General features: G+C 43.7%; 1 protein-coding gene across 1 annotated transcript in view; it reads right to left on the reverse strand.

The window, feature by feature from the left end:
* mboat2a (membrane bound O-acyltransferase domain containing 2a) overlaps positions 1-21,548 on the reverse strand; it is an 83,586-nt gene extending 62,038 nt beyond the window's left edge. Inside the window, exon 1 of the mRNA XM_083792005.1 lies at positions 21,229-21,548. Within this exon, the coding sequence (XP_083648131.1) occupies positions 21,229-21,309 (81 nt within the window). The 5' untranslated portion in view covers positions 21,310-21,548. The remainder of the gene's footprint in view (positions 1-21,228) is intronic.
* Positions 21,549-24,033: the final 2,485 nt, after the last annotated feature.

Genomic DNA, 24,033 nt, shown 5'->3' on the forward strand with positions numbered 1-24,033 from the left:
TACTATTAGTATAGGACGCAATCGCTCATCCCCTGGTTCACAGAGGTGTTTCTCTATGGAGAATAACATAACATGGGGTCATCTTAAATGGTCCATAAATAAGACAAACAGTCTCAGCGATATAGTTGGGGAGGTCTGTCTGTCTGTATCATTTAAGATAGTCAGTCATTCATATTTGATACAGTCCGTCGCGAAGTAGGCCGGTGCCCACTGGGCACCACTCTAGTGTTGCTAAACATATGCTGCTATATCAGTGATCACACCTTTTCATGTCAAGGACCGCCGAAATTATGCATTTGGCCACGGACCCCCATCTCACAATATTTTGTGCCAGGGAGTCAGGGACCCTAACCCCAGAACCAAAGATTTCATCATATCGTGAGCTTAGTTGTATACTATTTGAGGAATTGAAACACTCATATAATATATGAGTGTTGCGACCGGTCTGATTTTCTTTAACCAAGCTATATACAGTATATTATACTGTATATAGCTTGGTTAAAGAAAACGAGACCAGTCTGAAGTGAGTGGTGCAACAGCACCCCCTGTTGGTACCCTAAACATACATAGGGACGGACGGACGGACATTGCTGGTTCTAGGAGTGGTTGCACCACTCAAAAACGCATAGACCTGGGGCATCTCACACAACCTTGTGCTGGGTACCTGCTTCATTTGAACGATGCTGGCAGTTTGAGAGCTAATTGCATTAGAGGAGGGTGACATAAGTGATTTGATTTATTCAAAGTCTCCATGTTGAACTCAAGTGTCATTTAATTTTTAGCCCAGGGCATGTCTTCTTGTCAATATTAGGTGTGAATAGATGCTGCTCCTTGTGCTCTGAAGCATCAAGCAGACAGCTCTTCCACAGGGATTTTTTCCCCCACACTAAAGCCAACTCCACACTGCCCCGACGGTCGGCTGTCGCCAGTCGCAAAAGCTCCTGTTGCTTGCCGTCCATATCGCCTTATCGACGCGTCGGAACCCGTTGATGAAGAACCGAACATGTCCGGCTGGTTGCCGATGTCGGGAGCGACGCTATCCATGATGTAGTGATGAGAAGGGTAAATTACTCCACTGTAGAGTGGACTTCTAGTCTGCTCGTCATGTTTCAGGGCTGACTACTGGTGTAGTGTGAACTAGATACCATATTCTCAATATCAACTCTCAAATATATACATACATACACACACACACACACACACACACACACACACACACACACACACACACACACACACACACACACACACACACACACCAATCAATCAACTCCAGTCTCCAAATCAATTCCAAAGCAAGCATAATGCTATCTTTGTTTGTTTTGGTGTGAAGTGCTGTGTTGTCAGATTCTGTGAGTGAAACAAGCGACCAGGTCTATGAAAACAAATCCAAAAGAAGCAACCAGTTTCACTACTTGAGCCCTATTACATCAGCTATTTTGTTTTAAAGAATCATGAAAGCAAGCCCAAATAAACAACTACACTTCAGAAATAAGCCAAACGGGCAACTATGAATATTAAGCTATGTTACAACTAGCCCAAAGTTATCCTGAGCAGACCTAGCAACACCAGCGCATTCTGCAATTTCCATGGGGTAAAAATAATGTTTGGTGGGCAGACTGTCTTTGTGCAGATAAAGAAATGCTAGTCTGTTGCAATATGAGAGTTTTAAGTAGTCTTTGACTAGTCTGGACAAGTTTCCTCGGTCTGGAGTCACCTTAAACTGCCAAGCTGGGTGCATTACTTAGTTTAGACAGTGCTTAGTTTAGACTAGTCATTAGTCCTACAACTACAACAACCTATCTCAAACCATCACCCTAACGCCAGGGCTCCACTGGGCGCGTCGCGTCTCCATCGCGTCCTGCTCGTGTCATGACAACGTCAACGTCACGCTAGAGGTGCTCCACCGCGGGCCTTTGAAAACTGCGCGTCAGCAACATTCTTTTATGTTGCTGTCAACGCGTGCGTGCGTCAAAAAACGAACCGGGGCAATTTTTGAGTCACCGAACGCAGCACAACGCAACGCAACGCGGGCAGTGGAGCCACCCTCCATTGATTAAAAGGGAACATTCCCGACGCTGACAGAGACGCGACGCAGACGCGACGCAGACGCGCCCAGTGGAGCCCTGGCGTAACCCTAACCTCCCACGGGGCAGCACACCTAAACCTAACATTAACCCAACCCTTATGTCTAACCAATGACTAGTCTAAACCAGCGCTACTCAACCCGCGGCCCGTGGGCGGCATGCGGCCCGTCCAACATGTCCATGCGGCCCACCGGCCCGTCATGGTCATACCAATACAAAATATGTTTGTTCTGCTTTCAGTGAAGAAAGGTCATTTCTAGCGTTTGTAAACACACGATGCGATCATGCGATCATGCACTACTGAGCTGTTTGTTCTTCCTGCTGACAAAAAGTGTCAAGTTGTTGTTGTCACAAGCACTGCTGCAGCATGTATCCACGACGCGTTGTGCAGTTGTATATCGGCTCGCGTTCGGTAAACAACACCGACCGTCATGAGGAAGTGCAAACAAGTCCGGGCGCGGACAGAAAGCAGCGCTTTCATTGACGAGAGACCCATGCATGCATGCATGACTGTCAGAGGCGTGGGGAAAATGCAGACTCAAGTGTCACATTAAGTAAGAAATCTCTCCCTCTCCTTCTATCTCTCCCTCTTCCCATCTATCTCTCTCTCTCCTTCTATCTCTCCCCCTTGGCCCCTCCCCCCCCCCCCCCCTCTCTCTCTCTCTCTCTCTCTCTCTCTCGTCACGTAGTTGTGGCGTTAACTGTTTTAACCGTCCCCGATGTATGTCGTCTCTCTCCTGCCTCTTTAACAGATGTCGCCCAAATCAAACCTGATTTATGAAACTATTCGTTTTAATTTGTAGGCAGTAATTAGTAAAGAAAAGTGTGAATGAATGTCACTGGGAGATATTCATGATTCTCTGTTGTGTATGACAGCCACTGACTGAAGCCAATCAGCCAATGACTTATTGCACTTATTACATTGTTGCACTGTTACTAATTCACATTTGGTGAATGAAGCCTGATTCTTGATTTGGAATCAAGTATGTCCAGAGAGCCTTATCATTATATCCAGAGAGCCTGAACCCATTAAGTAGGAAACATATGTTTGTTTCCAAAACTGTAATTTATAGGCATGTTATTATTTGTACCAGTCCATGAGACTGTGATATGGCTTATTAATTTCAGTAGTATTGGCCTCTTTGTTATCTCTGATATTTGATTTATTTGCAACAGTAGTCTGTTCATGTTCTCATCACATTTTGTGAATAAAAGCCAAATTTTTTAACTTAATTTTATTAATAATCATTCCATGTCATGACAATAAGTTTTTTCAATGAGGTTTGGCCTTTCCTAGATGGAAATGTTGTCCGTTTTCTGTGTGTTGTGAGGAGTGTAAGAAAGAACTGTATCGATTCTCATTTTATTGATAAAGGCAAATGTAAATTCCTTTGCAAATGTTGCAAACAAGTGGTGCTATAATGCTGGATGTTGCAGGGACTGTGCTAAATAGAAATGTAAATCCCACTGTACTGCTGCATTAAAAAAAGATAACTTTTTATTACTCAGATATGCATTTTTATTACTCAGATTATATGCATATTGTGCGTGTTATGCATGTGTCTTTTATACATTTTTTTCTTATATTGTAGACATTGATATTGTCATGTATCCATTTGCTACATTTCTACAAATGGATGAATGAACACAAATTTTAATGTGTATTGAAGGCTATGAGACTCTCACGCAATCACAACCCTTTGTTTTTTTTCACAAGAACTCTAAACGGACTCCCCAGCAAACTTTTGATAAATGTTTTTGCAACAAACTCATGTGCCAGAATGTTTCCTCATTAATAACATATATATGTACCTCATCCATTATTTATTCACTCCAAAGTCGACCATACCCAGCAATACAGTATATGGTGCTTAGTTTAGTTTTCTCCTGCAAAGTGGCTTGCATATGCATATGGTAGGTTAGCCTGCGATAGAGAATAAGCCATGTTCCTCGTCTATAGCAGTGGCTTTCAACCTTTTCAGACCATGACCCTCCCCCCCCAAAAAACTGGACCCACCCCCCCACCCCACCCCCACCCCAACCTGACAAGCACGTGGAAGTGTAGGAGTTGAAGTCCTGGAGGAGAACCAGTGGTTTACTTTTGACTGTGTGAACACTAGTTCCTGAGATATCCAGAGAGCATTAGGAGTGCTCATCTGAGCTCCATCACACTATCCACTCTGGAAAAGACTGGGTCATCTGGCACTCCCCCTGTAGCCTCTACTTATCTCCTTCCTTCAAAAGGAAAATGCCTGAGCTAGCACGTAGCACTGTCACACGTGTTTAAGGCATGTGTGTGTGTGTGTGTGTGTGTGTATGTGTTTAGATGTGTGTTGGTGTGTGAGTGGAAGAGGGAGACAGACAGACACCATGCAGATGTGATAGCGTGCGTCACACGTTTTAGGGCGTGTGTGTGTGTTTACATGTGTGTTGGTGTGTGAGTGGAAGAGGGAGACAGACACCATGCAGATGTGATAGCGTGTAGCAGGCGCCAGCTAGCGATTAGCGCTGGTGGGCATTAAGCTATGGTTCCAGTGTCTGCCGGACAACACACACACACACACACACACACACGCACACACACGCACGCACGCACGAGGAAGTCATTGTGGATGCAGTGGGAGACGGAGATAAGCCCGCTTCCTGAAGCTCATTATAGAGCACCTAACCCACAGGAGAGAAAATCACTGTGTGTGTGCAGTGCATGCATCACTGTGTGTGTAGACTGTGTTCGCGTGTGCGATTTACCAACATAGAAAGGCACATACATGTACATAGAGTCTAATGATGTTGCTGGCTATATCAGGATGAAGTGTACTTGACTTTGAGCAAGACACTGAACCCCTAATTGCTCCTGATGAGCAGGTTGGTGCCTTGTGTAAATGTGACAATGTGTACCGTATGAAGTGTAACAGTGTGAGTGTATCTGGTTTGATGCGATATGTGTGTATGGATGAATGTGAAATACATTTTAAAGCCAGTTAAAAGTCAGTTCTTGCCCGTTCTTGACTAGGCGCGGTCGGAAAACAAATTCGACCGCTTTTATGGAATAAACTTAGTTTAAAATTTCACTGTCTTTCCTCCACATTTGTGAGTGGTCGGATCTCTTTTTTTTTAAGTCTATATAATCCTAGAAGCACGATCAAGACGTTTTACATTTTTTATCTAGTCAATGGTCAACAGTGTTTTCACTGTTTTCACTGGACAGAAAAGGCGCTATATAAATGCAGTCCAAATCATTGTGGATACAAGATAAGATAGAATTAGATGTACAGTAACATATTAAATATTCACATGCAGTAGTATCAATGTAAAACACAACAGATTCAGTCCATTCAAGGCATTACAGACATTCCCTGTTTGCCTACAGTATATCTACTTCACTGTATCATACAGTACTTTAGGCGCAGTGGTTTTTTATGCCATAGAAAGGCTCTGCATGCATTGTGAAGTGCTTGTATTGCCGTGTAAAACTCACCCCAAAGCATTTATCAGCAAACACAGGTAGGCTACTGCAGGCTACTCTCTTTCCCTATCTCTATCTGAGAAACTGTGAAGCCAGGAGGCGGGGCTATAAAATGCAGTAATGGAAGTTATTCCCAGGGGTCTCAGAGATATTATTCTGAGTAAAACTGGCTGGTGGAGTCGAACCTGCTCTCCCCCTGGTTGGACTACGTTGGCTTTTCCCATGGGACCAGGACTTTGTTCTTTCCCTTGTGCCCCTATGAGACAGAAATAGTACCAAACACACACACACACACACACACACACACACACACACACACACACACACACACACACACACACACACACACTCCGTCGTCATCACACACACACACTCCGTCGTCATCATAAACAGCACTGAGCTGCTCTGTACCGTCGCATCACATGGTTTAGCTTTAGCACCCAGGAGGGCCTGAGGTTTCCCTTTGGAAAGAAGAAATCACTACACCACCTTTCAGGAGCCCAACTCACCACAGTGAGTCCCAAAATAACCTATTAGCTTTCAAGTGAAATATATCGTAGATTAAACATTTTACCCACATGTGCCCCCGAGCCCCGTAGCTAACACCAAGTCGGGGTCTAATAATGTCATGACTTCATGCCATTGCATGGCATGTGTATGTGAGCGGACCAGCGGTTTATGAGACTATCCCCGGGCAAACGGATCGACTCCCAGGCCACACATACAAGACACTTTTCTAGATGGCTCTACCGCCTACAGAACCACCGCCAAAATGTCTAATAATTATACCTGCTGTGACCCGACTCCGCAAGTGGGTATGGGCATCTATGACAGGGTGTGTGTGTGTGTGGGGGGAGCTTATCTCGCAAACTGTTGGACTGATCCCATCAACTTTATTTACAGTATATAGCACGTGTAAAAACAACAGAAGTTGACCCAATCAGCAGCTTGTATGCAAGCTACCAAATTTTGGTTGGCAAATGTGGAAGTGCAACTGAGCGCTCAATGTTAAAGACCAGCTGCACGGGGGTTTCCTCGTCATGAATCCACAGGTCCGCCTGCAGTCCTTCCCCTTACCACTAGGGCCCAGTGCTTCAACATTGGAGCGCCTCACTGGCCCCTTGCAATTTGCTCTGAAACAGTGCAGTCAGAGCAGATCGTAAAGCTAGAGAGATCGAGAGACCCCAGTTACTAAAACTCTGAGTCTATAGTGCTGAAAAACAACATTGCTGATTGAACAATTGTGGTGAAATCAGTAGGCAGCCTATCTTCTGAAACATGCACAGCGAATGAAAGATGTATAGCCACAGTTGGTGCTTAATGGGGCTGGTGTTGACGGTGTTAATTCTGGACCTGAAGTTGTGTGACATGCATCTGTGGTGTGTGTGTGTGTGTGTGTGTGTGTGTGTGTGTGTGTGTGTGTGTGTGCACAGCGTGCATGCGTGCAGTATGTGGCGGAAAAGACTAACATTAGCGTGAAGCTCTTTTTCCACGTCACCGAGCTATAACACATAGCCCATGTGTACCCTGCCGTGTACGTGCGGGCAGTGGGCACGTGGTTTGGAAGCCCAGCCCCCGCCCTTCCCTTCCCTCCACACAAGCCATCTTATTTGCATTAGCTGTTGTTCAGAATGACTCATACATTGCACACACACACACACACACACACTCACAGGGCTGCCAACATGAGTGGGGAAAGTTTCATGGCTGTATCACTATATGGACTGTATACAGTTGCTTGCAAGTCACAGCGCAATGTATTGTGTGAGCTTTTATATACACTATTCTTGGTGTCACACACACACACACACACACACACACACACACACACACACTTAGAGAAAGTATAGATGTCCAATTCTTACTACGGATAAAAAATGGTTAGGATGAGGTAAGGAAGAGACACAGAGAGGGGGTGCAGGGAATGGTGTCCGTAATGAAAATGAAGACAGCACAGTGTTCTACAATGACAAACTTGTACTACAGTAGCATCCAGATATACTGCATTTGTACTTGTAGGCTTAGTTAATTGCGTGAAATTAGACCTATATACCGGTTTAGCGTCCAGGCACCTTGGCTGGTAATCCAGAAAGACGGGGTGTCGGGGGTTTGAGTCCTGATCCCAGCTAACTTTGCTGTGTGTCACCCCCCCCCCCCCCCCATCTCTCTCCCCGTCTACCTAGTACCTACTGTACATATCAATAAAGGCAAAGCCCCCCCCCCCCTCCCAAAAAAAGTCTACCCCCAAATAAGTCTAGTAAGAGCAAGCTCAGACTTTGCGGCCGTCACTCCATAATCTGTTCAAGCGAAGCAGTCGTGTGAAAAAGTAGCACTTAGGCTTAACACGGGTGAGCAGTGCACTCTCGGTCAGAGAATCATGACGTGCAAAAGGTCTGTAGTCACAACCTCTTGTCATGGTGCAGCTATTTCTAATGTGGATGTTGATGAAGCTAGTTGCCAGTTATCCTCGATAAACCCAGGCTAACTGGTGGACCGATATTCTCCGGCGGTTGCTCCATGTGCGCACGCCCCTCTAGACCAGAAAGCACGCTGGCTAGTTGCCAGTCAGAGAGCCCACACAGAGAGCGCTATAGACTGAAGACGTCAGGCATGGGGCCTTCTACAGAGGCACCACTGAGAGAATCCTACTGAGACATGCCTCACCACCTTCATACAGCCCATCTTAAACATGGACTATTTCAGCTGGTCCTGTCTGGACTGGACCAGCAGGCTCCGAAACAACTACTTCCACTATGCAACTAGGTTTATGAACAACAGACACTAAAGAGCTGTTTGTCGTTTTCTTGCCTTAGTTTCCAGACAAGATTGTCTACAGTATATGGTATTTAAATGTAAATTTGTCATCAAGCCATATTCCAAGGTACTTGAATTCAGCAACCCTTTCTATGTTAGATCCATTCGAGATAGTAATATAAAATTATTAAAATCAATTCCCCATTGGCCCTAGAGAACAGCGTGAATTTAGTTTCTACAGCATTTAGAACAAGCTTCAGCTCTCTAAGGGCATCTTGAAGTATATTAAATGAATGCTGCAAGTTGTCTATTGCAAGCTGGACAGAATCAGCAATGCAATAATGAATGGTGTCATCTGCATAGAAGTGTGCTTGACAACCATCTATCTAAAGTCGAAGCAATGTTATTTATATAAATAAAACAGGGCCCAGGATCCATCCTTGTGGGACACCTTTTGAGATGGGTAAGAACCCTCACTGGGTTCTCCCAGCTTTCACAGCCAAGTAGCTCTGAAACCACCAGCAAGTATTTCCATTAAACCCAGTTCTGTGTAAATAATCTACTGTATCAGAAGGGTTTTGATAAATCTATAAATAATGCAGCGCAGTGTCCTACGGCAGAAGCAAGCTATGTCATTCACAATTAAGGTAGTGGCCATGATTGTGCTAAGTTTAGCTCTAAAACCAGACTGAAGTGGGGTTAATACAGAGTGAGTTGATTGGGAAGATTTTGAGCTGATTATTTACCAGTGATTTCACCAGACAGGACAGCTTGGAGATTGGGTGATAATTATTTGGATCATTAACATCTGAACCTTTATATAATATATAATATGTGTTACCGTATATGCTCTGCAATTAATGGAGCAGCTAATTACAATTACAGTGAGGGAGGGGGTTTAGGTGCAGTACAACCAAATACAAATAACATAAAAAGGTCGTTCTACACATTTAGGCAGTCTCCTATGCAAAGGGTTGAACCTTGCTGTGATGACTGAGGGGGTGAACTACTATCTGCAGTGCAAGCAAAGCTAGTCAAGTCAAATCTAGGGCAGGCGAGGCAAATTGAGCCAGTCCTATTTGATGGGAAAGCGCCATAAATCGCATTGATAGCATGAAAACAACAGTATTCTTGTTCTATTCACAATTACAACAAAGCTTTGACTTGTGCTGTCTGCGTATGCCCCCCCCCCCCCCACACCACCAAGATGGCAACGCTGACACGTACCTCACTCCACCTCATGAAGCGAGGCTGTCTGGTGGGACAGACATCGGCTGGATCCACATCGAAATTAAGATGTTAGAATGGATGGACGCGGTATAATAGAAACATCTTTTTCCTTCCATTTAATCTTGTTTGGGATAAACATGAATGGTCTGTTAGATTGTTTTTATGCTGACGCAGAGTCCTGAAGATGTTCTACTCTATATGGTCTGCTAGTTCAGCGTTATTAAGAGATGTGTATCTGACATTGGAGATGATGAAAAACATGGCTGGCAGAATTGAACAACGTTCCATCCAGGACACACATACACAGTTTGTGTGGACAAACAACCTAATACACAGCCACATCATGCACACCTGAAAGAAGAAACGCGCGCGCGCACACACACACACACACACACGCGCAGCCGCGCACGCACACGTGCGTGCAACATGTGTTGTGTGTGTGGTGCGCTCCTCTCACCTCCCTGTGCTGAACTACAGAGGCCAGTCAGGCTCTGATGGCCATGCCAGCTATTAATAGCCCAACAATCAGCCATTCCCCACAGGACCGCCAGCGGCCGAGGGCCAGAAGAACCATGTGTGCGACTGTGTGTGTGTGTGTGTGTGTGTGTGTGTGTGTGTATGTTGATGCGCACCGCTTCTGGTGTGACTCTGCCCGTGTATGTAACTGCCCTCCTAGGCTCCTATAGCACATTAACCCTTGTTGACACCTTGACGGCAATAACAGGACTCCACATTTTTTGTCAGACCAGACAATTCTGCTTGTGCTTGGAGTTGGAACAGAGGTTCTGGGAGGGAGGAGAGAGCGTTTCAGGTGAACTGCTGCTGATCAGACATCAGGGATCCACAACTCAAACATAATATACAGCTCAGATTGGTGATGGAGTCTGGCCTGCCGGTCACTATAGGGAATACCCACGGGCCACATCGCTGCACTACATCGCTATACAAACAAGCCATCTATGGGTAATTGTGGACCAAAGAAAAAAAGGAGGATTGTGTGAAAGAAAAGAAAGAAAAAGAGGAAGAGACTGGGGAAGGAAAGACAGGGGGGAAGAGACAACCTTCTGTATATCATCTCCCACTGGCCTCAATTCCTCAAAAATATATTGTTGCTCTGTGTGTGCGTGTGTGTGGGGGTTTTACCGATATCTACAGTGCCAAGCATTGTCTGTGTACCCAAAGCTGCACACACACAACACTCTGTGCATTCAGTCAAGTGTTCCTTTATCCTTCCCCCATATTCCTTCCAAATAATTAACATTTGTCAGCGAGCATTGTACTACTAAAGTTATGCACATAACTCTCTGCAGCCGACTCCCACTGGCAGAGTCAGCTAATATAATATTGATGTCTCTATACCCCTCTCTGTCTCTCTGCAGCCACGATAGCCAGAATCTCTCTGCAACCAATACCGTCGATACTAATGCTGTTTTTGTACGCCAGGCATCACTGAAAATGAACGGGATTATACAGTACTGCTGGTAGTCAATGCAAACTGGGACAGTGAGACACAAACACAAGACCCAGGCAGGCAGAATCCACTCATAATGATGCTTTCAGTGACATTATTCTGCATACCAGTAGACTGCTTAGCTCACTAGGCTACGAGCTAACTAGCCTCCTCTAGCCTGGGGTAAAGGTGTACCGTTTGCTCCCGTCTGTAATAAAATCACACATTACTCCTCGTTTTGAGACAAGACTGGCCTAGATGTTACCAAGCGGTCATTCCTCTTAATACTTCTGTGTTAAATTGTGCATGCAGTGACTCGAGGAAGGCAGTGAATTATAGCACTGCCTCACATTCCTAGTCCCGAGCAAGAACACCGAGAGATACTGCCATGGTCGCCTAGCCTCACTCACCCTGTTCCTTAACACTGTAATTAAGTTCTCAAACATTTTCATGTCAAGGACCTAGGAAAGGATAGCAGGGTTAAACGGTATCCGTAATGTGTCACTATAACCGCTGAGGACTAAATAACCGAAATGAAGTCATATACAAATAAATTAAATATTAAAACAGTATAATGTAAATAATACTGTTATAATAAACTGTTGTTGAATGATATCATTTGTAGTTTCTCAGGCATAAAGGAGATAAGATAAGAGGAAGGATATGATCAAATGAGTGACCATCTGTAAAAATGTAAACTCTCTTGACAGTAACGTAGTACATTAGCAAGATTTTGGTAATGTACTAAAGGAAAATAATCGATCTTTACCCGATTCTACAGTATTTCGAGAATACCCTATTTTATATTCTGTCGTGCAATGAAAATAACCCATCTATAAGTACACCGTACTACTAATGATAACTGGATAGTAGAGACAATTCAGATGACCAAGTTTAGATTAACCACATGAACACAGATATATATACAATTATACACACAAATTATATGATTTACTGCAAGCCTATAGCTAAAATCAGAGAGGCTACTAATTTATAAATATATTTTTTTAATTATTCGAATAATCGATACGCACGCTTTCTTTGATAATTTGTAAAAATAATCAAAGTATATATCAATGAATCAACTCAAAATAATAATAGATTTATTACCAATGTACCAAATTACCAAAATGACTTGCATTCCTTTAAAGCAGCACTTTGCCGTTTGGGGTACCAGTGGCCACTTTGGACACGAATAACATGGCAGCCAACATTGCAAGACTGTGCGTGACTGTGCGTGACTGCATGTACATCGCCTCATGCACAAATAATGACACACGCATGTGTGAACTGAGCTGCAGTTGAAACCCACTGGCAATGACCAGGCACATTCCTCACCTCTCGCCACATGGAAAATAACAATATTCAGTTAAAAAGCTGCGTTTAGGAGGTAAGGAGGATATGACCAGACATGATGCATTCAAGACACATGGATTAAACTCACTAGTTGGAATATTAAATTGTTTCTCTGTTATTATTTTTCAATTCATCAAGTTATTTCTACTGTACACTCTCATTTTTGGATTCTTCATTCACAGAGAAAATATGTTGGCGATTAAGTACTCCTTCAACCACTTAAGCACTATGTTTGGTACAACAGTGTCACACAAAAATAGTCAATAGCCAGTTGGTAGATTGGCTTACTTCTGCACCCCTGAAGATCAATTAATACATCGTTTAATGGAGATTCGGCTTACACTATTGTGATTTACACTATTGCCAAATCGGTAAAATAAAAGAATAAAGTGTGCTACTGACTTTGTGCATTCCGTGTAGGTCAGCCTTTATGTTCTAGGACTGTGAAAGACATTTTCTCCACTCATTAGCTCAGCTTGGATCTGTGTGAGGTCAAGCGTTTAAATGAGGAGGTCAAAAGAGGTCAGGAGTCAGATGGACTTTGAAGCCATGAGCCTGTGAGACACAACTATAAATCGCTGACAGAGTAAATGTATACTCGCAATAATCTAACCTTCACGGAGCTGAAGAGCTGCAGGGTTGATTCAGGGAAAGAAGGATTTAGCAAATACTACAGTGCACTGTGGGAGGAGAGCACCGTCAGTTGCTATGATACGGCTTGTATGCAAAAGTGCATGCTGCTGCTGCTGCGTGAAGACTGTGGTGACAAACCTACAACCTTTAAAACCAGGGATTGGTCGACATGGCAAAGCTCTCTGCAGACAACCTGCACTCTCATATGCTGTGTTCACACCGGCAGATGGAAAAGTCAAAAGATACAACGTTCCACAGCGTATTTGTAGCTTTGTATCTTTGTAACTCAAGTTGAAATCAGTCCAACATTTTTGTAGCCGTTTGCAGCAGCTACAAACATCGGATGCATCTTTGTATCTTCATGTCGCTGGAAAATAAATGGTATCTTTGCATCTGCCCGTGTGAATGCAGCAATACATTCAGTAGCTCCAGGTTAAAACCTTGCCACATGCTAGCCACATATGGTTCATGGTCCACGCCATCCCCATGTGGATCATGAGATTAATCCACACGATCCGATGTTCACCCATTATTCAGAAATATACACACATCCACAGCAAGTTGATTGTACGTATGGAAGAAAACCAAAATTATGCACTACAACAACTGAACAAGTACACTTAAATGCTCAATCAAGTGTCTGAAAAAGAAATTAATAAACCCAGGCCTGGTCCTCTGTCACGTTACCATAAATGCTAGGCTAATGTTATGTAAGCTTGTTAAGTAACTGACATTTGCTGGGTGGGTGAGCGAGTGCTCTATGATTGTTCCACCATGCCAGTGCTAAGGCATGTCAATGCTAACCACAATATGAACAACCAAACTCTCCTAGTCTAAATCATTGCTGCTTCAAACAGCTGCGAGATTAAGAATGGAACTGTCATCTATACAGCCTTAGTGTGACATTACAGAAATACCATTAAATGTTATCAATATCCATATGACCTTGGGTATCAATTAATTTGACATACATCTGTAGTTGAGAGAAGAGTAATGTCCGGGCACTTTATAGCACCCCATAAAAAATACACTGAAGATGAAAGGGATTTTACAGTAATTGTGCCTACTACAATTTTAAATCTGGACAGACGGCTTAGCTCGTTACATTAACAATTTCACACTCAGTGTTCCAGTTATTAGTTGAAGCACAAAGCAACTGCAAACATGGAGCCGTCTGTCTGTGAACAGTATGTTTGTCACTCTGTATTACATGACTCATTGATACACTAACTAACGCAATATTTGACATATAGTGTAATTTGGAGATCAAGGGTCAATGCCAGCAATGAGCCACACAGCACAGCCAAGCACACTTCTAGGTAGGTTGCCCTTATTTTCAGCGAGGGGCCGATACAGGCACATATCTGTTGAAGGATGAAGGTCAGGATCCGATTCTTAATTCTCAGGTTTCTGCCCTCTGGAGAGATTACTGTTCATAAACATTGACTAAAATCCAAGATTATTAAAATACACAATATAAATTCTTACAATGAGTAGTTTTCTCCTTGAAGGAATGGAAATAGATTAAAATAGATGTGTGGCCAGGTGTTCAGGCTCAAGGGAACTGGTGACAGACAGGAGGCCGTGAGGTGTAAAAACCTGAATCGATTTAGCACAGTGCACACAAACTATTCAGATGACGTCGCAACTTAGACACAATCAATACTTGGACTGACACTTTTATTGGAGCATAAAGGCAATGAAGAATGAACCAGAGGCAACGTGAGGAATGAGTCCCCACATGCCTGTCGCACCTCCCTGGGCTTTAACATTTAAGGAGAATCAGCTGAAATCTCCCAATGATTTCTGTCAATGGACATGCACAAATTAAGTCACACTTCTATGAATATTCAGTGGTCCACACCCTGGACAAAACAGGCAATTAACCAGGAAGGGACTGCTTCTGATTATAAAGTAATATATGCTGGCCTGGGAAGTGGGAACCCCCATGCATGTGGTCTGTGTAAGAGAAGTCTGGGATTCTCTACTGGAACCCTTAATACCTCCACCAGCCAATTCCTGATAAGAGGTAGAAGACGGCTGGATGGATGGATGGAAAATGTGTAAATTCACTGTTCACGTTAGCGTGTAACTTGAAGATGATAAACGTCTGTGTGCCATTGCCATCCAAGGCATTCCATACTGTAAAATACTGTACAGGCATTACTGGTTCGGCATGGAAATACTTCAGTCTCTCATTACACAACCACAATCCCTAGAAGAGCGAGCGGCGGCAACTGAGTCAGCGAGCGTGTCATGTGGGGATCCACAGGCAAAATATAGTTCAGAGACAGCATGGGGATGAAGTCATCCGTCATTCATGCATTAGAGACTTTGGCAGCTGCAAACTGTGATTCTGTGACTTGTAACCCAACCCAATGGACACGCCCTTCGGCCCATGATGGAACTTTCAAGAACACAGCCTGTGCAGCTGTGATGATGACAGAGAGATCACGTTAGTTTATTGTCATTCTAGAACGCCAGCGGAAAGAAATGTCAAAGAAAGTCAGTATAAGTAAATATTTATATTCTGACTTGGGGGGGGAATAAATACATTTACTTTCTGTTTGAACATAAACACAGGTCAGTGTGAGTTCTGTGCACAACAGCTTGCACTTGAGCAAAGGTTCTCTCCCTCAATATTATGTAACGAGCCAAACCCCGGATCAATAGCCTTTGTTTAACTTCATCTCCAATAAAGTGCCAGCAGAGATAGCATAATATTTAAAAAGCAGACTCCTCGACTGCTTCAAAGTTTCTCCAAAAACATAATGGAAGCCGCCTGAGTGAACTTGGTGAAGAAATTCAAGTGTCTTTCTACTACTTTCGACCTTCACCATTCCTATGACGCTATTCTATTGTGTTGTTTCCCAGGAGAACATAACACACTTGCTGGTGTGTGTGTGTGATAATAATAGCAGCGGCAGCCAACAGCACTCCATTAGAGGACGCTGAGGGGAAGAGAAATCAATCAGAAGCCTGTAAGACTCCCCGGGGGGCAGCCAATTAAAGAGAGAGGTGCTGGGTAAATCCACTAGAGACCTACTGTATGGGCTTACATCGTAGGACCATGGCTTGAGGAGGACTACACAGTATAATAAACTACTGAATCTAACAAAACTTAGTAACTAATGGCAAATAGGTAATGGCAATGTTTGCTAAGTCGGAAAATCTTTTAGGAATGTGGAGTATGAGCTGGAGGGCGGGAAGCACACCGTGAGTGCCAGACATTCCAGTTCCACACAACAGCTTTTTAAAACAGAGCTTTGTATATAACAGTAAACACACCATGATGTTGATCATTGACGTCTCACAAACAGGCAGCAGTTAAGAGGTTCAGTTCGGTGTCTTGCTCAAAGACACTTTGACATGAAGCCAGGCGAAGCAGAGGATCGATTTTGAACCAGGAACCTTCTGGCTCTACCTGAGCCACTGTGCTCAGCCCCATGGCTACTGTAACTGAAAGTAATCTAAGACCAGGCGTGAATCTCGTTTGTGTCTGAGCATAGGCATGGCTGAGGCATGGCAACGCCCCGCCTGCCTGTGATTGGTCTACTGACACTGCCCATCTTGACTGGGCAGTGTCTCTTCTCTGAGATTGAGAAATAAATAATAGGCTACAAGAGATTGACAGAAAACTAATATGGTTTATGCCGTTTGCTTCGATTGAATAATTGATGGAACACGTATGTTGTACTATGATTTGATTCGGGTGTGTTCTAAATAAAGTGCTAATTATCGTGTATTAATCTAATTATAGTAAACAAATACTATTACACTAAAAAGGATAAAGATGAAGGGAAATGGACCTTTTAACCACAATATTTACACATAAACAAATTACACAATAATAAACAAACACTTTATTTTAGAACACATCCAAATCAAATCATATTATGGCGTGCATGTTCAATGAATTATTCCATCAAAGCAAACGGCATAAACAATATTAGTTTGCCTCTTCTACAAAAATAAAACGTACAAATTAGCGTTCTCTTGTATCATACCATACTACTTACTATTATTTTCCACCACGGAGTAATCTCCCATCAGACTATCCAGCATTATATCCACCTCAGAGGACAGTCAGTGTGTGTCGGTAGGCCAATCAGAGGCAGGCGGGGCGTTACCATGCCTATGCTCGGACACAAACGGAATTCACGCTAAGAGCAGAGTCAGTGGCACTTGCATGGCATCAAGAGACTACAGCTCTGTTTAGTATTATATATACACACACTACTACTCACTGTATGTCATGTCATTTAAGACATTTAGATTAGAGAATTGTCAGCAATGTGGATTTCAGAAAGGCTAGAAGTCAAATTGGCGTCACGGAACCTAACGCACAATGGCCTGATGGCGAGCGAGTGCAGCAATGACAACAACAAAGGGACTGTTATCATGATAAAAAGACACGGTCGTTGTTGACTGTGACAAAAAACCGCAATCCAATAATGTCGCGTACACAATGGACAGATTGTTCAGCTGTCCGGTGAACATTCTGTGGACATACTTAGGATGCAAAGCAGCATTATTTGTACACTGTGTACTTTTCACCAAAAAACCCGACCTTTAAGATCAGACAAAGTAATGTAGAGCATGCTAAAGAGAGGTGAACCACCACCTTGGGGGACTGAATGTACAGCAAGCGTGAAGCGTCATGGCAATGTTTAAAATCCAGTCCAGCTGTTCACAAATAAAACATTGATTAAGTTAAACTCCTGAGATTAAATAGTGAAGCTGGTTTTATTTTATGACATTCTTTCAAAGAACAGGACAGAAAGAGAAATGTTTCCAACCTAAGGCCATCATTCATCAATCTCTCTACTTGGATTTCTAAAAGTAGTTCTGAAACAGCTGTATATAATGTGATGTAATGACACAAGTTACACAACATTGATTTTCATGGTGTTGAAACATTCACTGTGAGAAAACAGACTCAACACCTGCTATTTCCAGAGGTATTCAGCTGATAATGGACACACTTAACAAACCAAAAGCTAATTACAACAAAAAGAGAAACTTAAAAAGGCACACCCCTACTCTGTAGTTAACGCTCATTGTCAACTAACTGATGTATCTACGTTGAAATATATGAGCCTATTTTAATGTACAGGTCATAACAGTGTTGTGAATAAGCTGTGTGTGTACAGAGAGAGAGAGAGAGAGAGAGAGAGTGTTTAGTATAGAGAAAGAAAGAGAGTAAAAACAGAGAGGGGATGGGTGGTGGCAACTCAAATTACACCGTTCCATTATAGGTCTGTCAGAGCGTAGCGTGTACAACACACACGTGCAAAAGTCGTGCATGTGCCCACACACACAGTCAGTCAGTCAGTCACAAACACACACACACAGACACAGAGAGTTGTGTGTCATATAAATGAGTTATCACACACTGCCTGGCAAACCTGTCCAGTAGCGTATCTCAAGTGCTTTATTGATTTCTACAGTGTTGACAATATCCCTGGCACAGCCCAGTAGGGCACCCTGTTGGCAGAAACCTAGCAAGGGTGACACGTGCCTTAGAGAGGTGTGTGTGTGTGCCTAAGAATCTGTGTCCTCCAATTATGTTCCAGTACTACTCACACACTACACTATATTCATACATGAGATCAATTATTTCATCAACTAAGCATGAAGCAGAATGTAGCTCCAAGTCCAGCATCCAACACCAATATTATTTCCATAAACAAATGCAGGGCAAATCCCTTTTAACCTACAGACCACTTCCTGGCCACGTACTGTACACCCATGCCAACTATGCCAAACTCTTGCAATCCACATTATCTCACTTGGTAGTGTTTTACTACACTACAGTCATCCTGGTGATGTGGGGCTCTTTTAGCAACTCTAAGGGGAAGTGTGATTTGATCAACATGAACATGGGCTTAATTCCATCCCATTTCACAAAATCGAGTTTTCAGGCCACACACACACACAACACACACAGAACACACCCAGTGGAAATCCAGGTCATTTGGGGTGAGTACATACGAGGAAACGTTGCGGTCTGCCCTCTGCACACATGTACATACTACGTTACAAACCGGTTCACACCAATAGAAGGAGTATTGTGCGAACCATGGGAAAACATAAGATAACCTTTATTGATTGCCGTGGGGAAATTCACATGGCAGCAGCAGCCAGCATCTGTACCGGTAAGAAGAGTAGGACTTCACGAGTCAAGAGCCAAACCAAGACGCGTAAAGGAGGAGGGAGGCAGTCAGAAATCACACACACTAATGTCTCATGTTTAGACAAGTAAATTGGCTCTGGGGTGGTACACGGTTTATACTCCCATGCAAATCCCACAGATCAGTTGAGACCAGTAGAGTGAATCACCCACATATCTACACGTGAAGAGGCACAAAGGGATTCTCAGCCCCAGAAGTAATATCCACACCATTAAGCGACCCGCAGGTGAAACGAACAAACAAAAGGGAAAGGCCAAGGCCACGAAGAAAAGATCAATCCATCGACTCTTCTTTCACCAATAGATAGAAAAAAAGCAATGAGAAATGTGAATATAGGAACAAAGAGAGGAAAATGTGCTATTACAAACTATAACATCTCTATTTTGCACATTATTCTGTAAGCAAAACATTTTCAAGTTTTCAAAAATGTTAGCTGATCTACAAGCTCACAAGACGTCACATTGCAACCCGTTTTGAACTTGAAGGTTATTTCCCCGAAATGTGTGCTACTGTTAACACTAAAGCATAGGGGCGGTTAACATCAAGTATCTTTTCTCCCGCGCCACGGTACAGTATGAAGGCTTTGTAGGCTAGTATTTGGCTATGAGTTTGGAGAACTATTGCTCATGAAGACTAGGACTTTTATGTGATGTATTCCCATGCTTTTGTTCTTGCCTAAATGTAAGTCGCTCTGGATTAAGAGCGTCTGCTAAATGCCTAAATTGTAAATTGTAAATTGACTTCCACATTGTGTGAACATGATGTAATTGCAGTAAAACCTGTCCTTAATTAGCCATCATCTTGGAGCCGACCATTGTGGCATTTCTGAATCTCTCAGTCAAGCCACACTAGTGTTACAAAGGCTTGACAAGCAGTGACTAGTGAGATGACACAAGAGGAAGTGGTGTACAGTGTCATCCTGAGAGACTATGGGATAAATTCAGTCCAAACAATGCAAATCTATTGATCAGAGAGTTGAGTGCATGCCACTATTCACAACCCCACTAGGCAGTCTCTGGAGAATACTTTTGATATGATTCACATTCACTCATACACTTAATGTATGAATGAGTGAAGGCTTGTGGTGTGTGTGTGTAATGCATGCATTTGAGATGTGTCTTTGTTCTATGTGAGTGTGGTCATCATTAATCAATTAAACTAGCAATCACAATGAAAAAGTGCACACTCTGTAATAAATCAATCTCCTGAAATTAAATATGTTAGGAGTCGGAGCAGCAGTCATGATGTCAAATGGACCACACCTTGTTACACAACACATCTCTGGGGCTACGTCACTGCTGCGCAATATGACCAGCAGCTGATGAAGAAGTTATGTTTTCTCCCCCGATTTAGGAAGGAAGAGGGCTAATGTTGGAAGACACGCGGGGGATCAGTGTCATAGATTCAAAAGATCATTTGTGGTAGCATCTAGTCCTGCCATGACGAAAATGCCCATAGCAGTGCCATTTTTTCCACTTCCCTTTGTTTTCCACCTCATTGTGATGGTAGCGAGCAAGACCACAAGCACATGAACTGGGATTTTGAGGAAAAGGAACCAACTTCTTCTCGAAGGAACTACAAGTTCTGCGCCATGGGCGCCGCCTCTGCAAAGAGTGAATGGACTGTGGCTGCCCCTCGTCCAAATAAATGAAACAAGCAGCAGCTTCAGGTGGCTGTAGAACGACCGCTGAATGGACCAGGCAGGGACGCATCAGGAATAGATTAGGCTATGGCTATGCGCACATCGAATGAGAGAAGAAAAAAATCCATGCCCTGGCAGTGGCTAGCTCATGGCCCAGTGGAGCACGGCGTAACGGCGTTGGACATCATTTTGCCAGCTCGTTTTTCTTTTTTAAGATATCTATCCAATTAAGCTATGCCTGTAAAAACCCTTTGGCAATACGAGTGCTATGCATCCATTGTGCTCTGCCTCTGCCCACATCCATAATGATTTTATAAACGTCAATCGAGACCCTCCTCCATGGATGATCTTCCACCATGAGCGTGAGCCAAAATCCTTTGTCCAAAAATAAGAAAAAGGAAAAAAACGCCCGTTACCTGGTCAAGAGGGAGGTTGATGATGTCGCTGATGGGCTGTAATAAAGTGGCTCCAGTGCAGGATGATGTTTGAGTAGCCATGGTTGACTGGGCTCAGTGTGCGACTCCTTCTTCCTCCCCTTCTCCGTTCCACTCTCCAGTCTGTGTCCGTGGCCGCTGTGACGATACACGGCTTCTGTTGTTGCTGCTGTTGCGACGGGCTTCCACTGGGCTCGACGGCTGGCTGTCATCCACACACAGCGCCACACAACAGCACCACCAAAAGCGACAGTTAAAAGCGACAACAAAAGATAATGTGGGCGGGGTCGTGGCCTGCCACGCCCACACAATAAACCTTCCATTTTGGCGCCTGGCCAATCCTGAACGAGTGTTAAAGTCCCGTCCCGCCCCCGTCTGTCCGCACGCACGCACGCAAGCACAGACGCACACACACACACACACACACACACACACACACACACACACACACACACACACACACACACACTGCCTAAACCTGGGCTGGACTCCGTAGTACGGTGTCGATCGCCCAAAAGAACAGATCTACAAGGAGCAAGTGTAACCTCACACCTCATGGACAGAAGTGTATATTTGTAAATGTTCAGATTAATTGAAAATGGAGGACCTTACTAAACAAGCCTTAGTGTTTTTCCTGGTTTCAGCAGTTTTTGTATTGACTTATTGACCCATTCTACATACTGTGAATACAAATCAATCAATCAATCAATCAATCAGATTTAAAGTAGGTGAAATAAGCTAATCATATCCTGTAATCATGAGCAATCTCATGTTACCTACAATGTAAATATTTGTTTCCACATTAAACTGTATAGTAAATCGATTTTGTACCGAAAGGGCAAGGTCACGTGTGATGTCACAAGACCTGGGCACCTGGGGCTTCCCCCGTGTATGGGCTTTTTGAATGATATACACTGACTGCATGACTGACGGGAAATGCATGATTCCATATTTAACTGTGACCTTTGCGGCAACCACAGTGGTTATCATGAGACTGTCACAATATGATCATATATTGGCATTCCCATATATGGGCAAAATATTGATCACAGTCAATGATTTCCATATATGGGCATAACAGGGATTGCTAGTCTCTGACGGCAGCACCTCTGGCGTTCCCTGGCCTGACGACGGGACAAACAAAGTATCATAGTTAACCGCCATGGCCCTAAAGGGCGAGGTCGCGTGCACTGACCTCGCCCTAAAGGGGAGGTCGCGTGCACTGACCTCGCCCTAAAGGGGAGGTCGCGTGCACTGACCTCGCCCTAAAGGGGAGGTCGCGTGCACTGACCTCGCCCTAAAGGGGAGGTCACGTGCACTGGCCATATATGGAGCGTATCTTGAGTACAGGGTCTGATGAGGTCAGATGAAGATATGCCAGTAGCGCAGGGCTGTGGACAAAGCCTTGCAGCGAATGCTCGAGAGACTGGAATGCAAGAACCTTCACGCTTGATGGTAACTGCTATGTCTGATGCCATATTGTTTAACTGAAACAACCAACTGCAACCCATATGTGTGTGTGTGTGTGTGTGTGTGTGTGTGTGTGTGTGTGTGTGTGCGTGCGTGCGTGCGTGCGTGCGTGCGTGCGTGCGTGCGTGCGTGCGTGCGTGCGTGCGTGCGTGCGTGCGTGCGTGGACAATCCGCGTAAGATGATACCCATATATATGGAGATGCCTGGATCATCACCTATCTCCATATATGGGCTGTTCAATACCTTTACAACCTGACCTCACTGATTCCATATGGATACATATCTGACAATCATAATAATGACTCACTGGCCAAAATCTCTACATCTGACCTCACAGTTCCATATATAGATATAGCTGAGCTGTCATGACATCACCAGCTCACCAGATTGTTATAAACCGAAATCGAATCACAAACAAATTAATTCTTCAAGTTGTGTGACTTTGAGAAAATCACGAGATAAGGACCTTTTTGCCATGGCAGCAAAGTGGAAGAACAGCACTGAGCCCCAGTGCCCAGCACTACGCTGTATATAGTTATCTGTGACCTCTGGTCACAAATAACATACTGTACCCTACTGTACTGTACCATACTGTACTGTACCGTACCGTACCGTACCGTACCGTACCGTACCGTACCGTACCGTACCGTACCGTACCGTACCGGTACCGGTACCGTACCGTATAGCATGCTGTGCAGCCTGTGCTGTATTGTAGTCTAATGTACTGGGGTGTGTGTGTGTGTGTGTGTGTGTGTGTGTGTGTGTGTGTGTGTGTGTGTGTCTGTGTGTGTGCAAAGGGGAGGGGTCGGTGAATGTGGAAATTGTGATGTAATTTGCATCGCAGCGAAATGTTGCGCAATAACAGTATGGCACGCGAAAGCAATATTTGTACAGTAAATATGGCAGTTGCAGGGATGCAATGTAGTGCAGTTGAATTCCTGTGGCATGCACATGTTGTTCTGCATGGAGAGATGTGTGCTAACGGAGTGGTTTGGTAGGAGAAGCTGAGAGGATAAACGGCCATGCGCTTGTGTACCCCCTTTCCATTAGGGTAGAAGGATTATTATTATTATTATTATCTTTAATTATATATATATATATATATACTATTATTTTTCTTTGGTCTACTGATGCAAAATACATGGTTTTGACTTTAGAGCCTAGAGGACGATATTAGTGTCATAACTTGCTTATGAGAAGATTCACAGTTTTATCTTTTTAACCCCAATGATAAATAAGACTCAGAGTTCAAATGGTTTTCTATAAGTCCAGTTATTTTAATAATGAATCCATGGTCCAGCACTGATTTGGCGAGA

The sequence above is a fragment of the Protomyctophum parallelum genome, assembly GCF_964188405.1.
Source record: "Protomyctophum parallelum genome assembly, chromosome: 20".
Taxonomy (NCBI): Eukaryota; Metazoa; Chordata; class Actinopteri; order Myctophiformes; family Myctophidae; genus Protomyctophum; species Protomyctophum parallelum.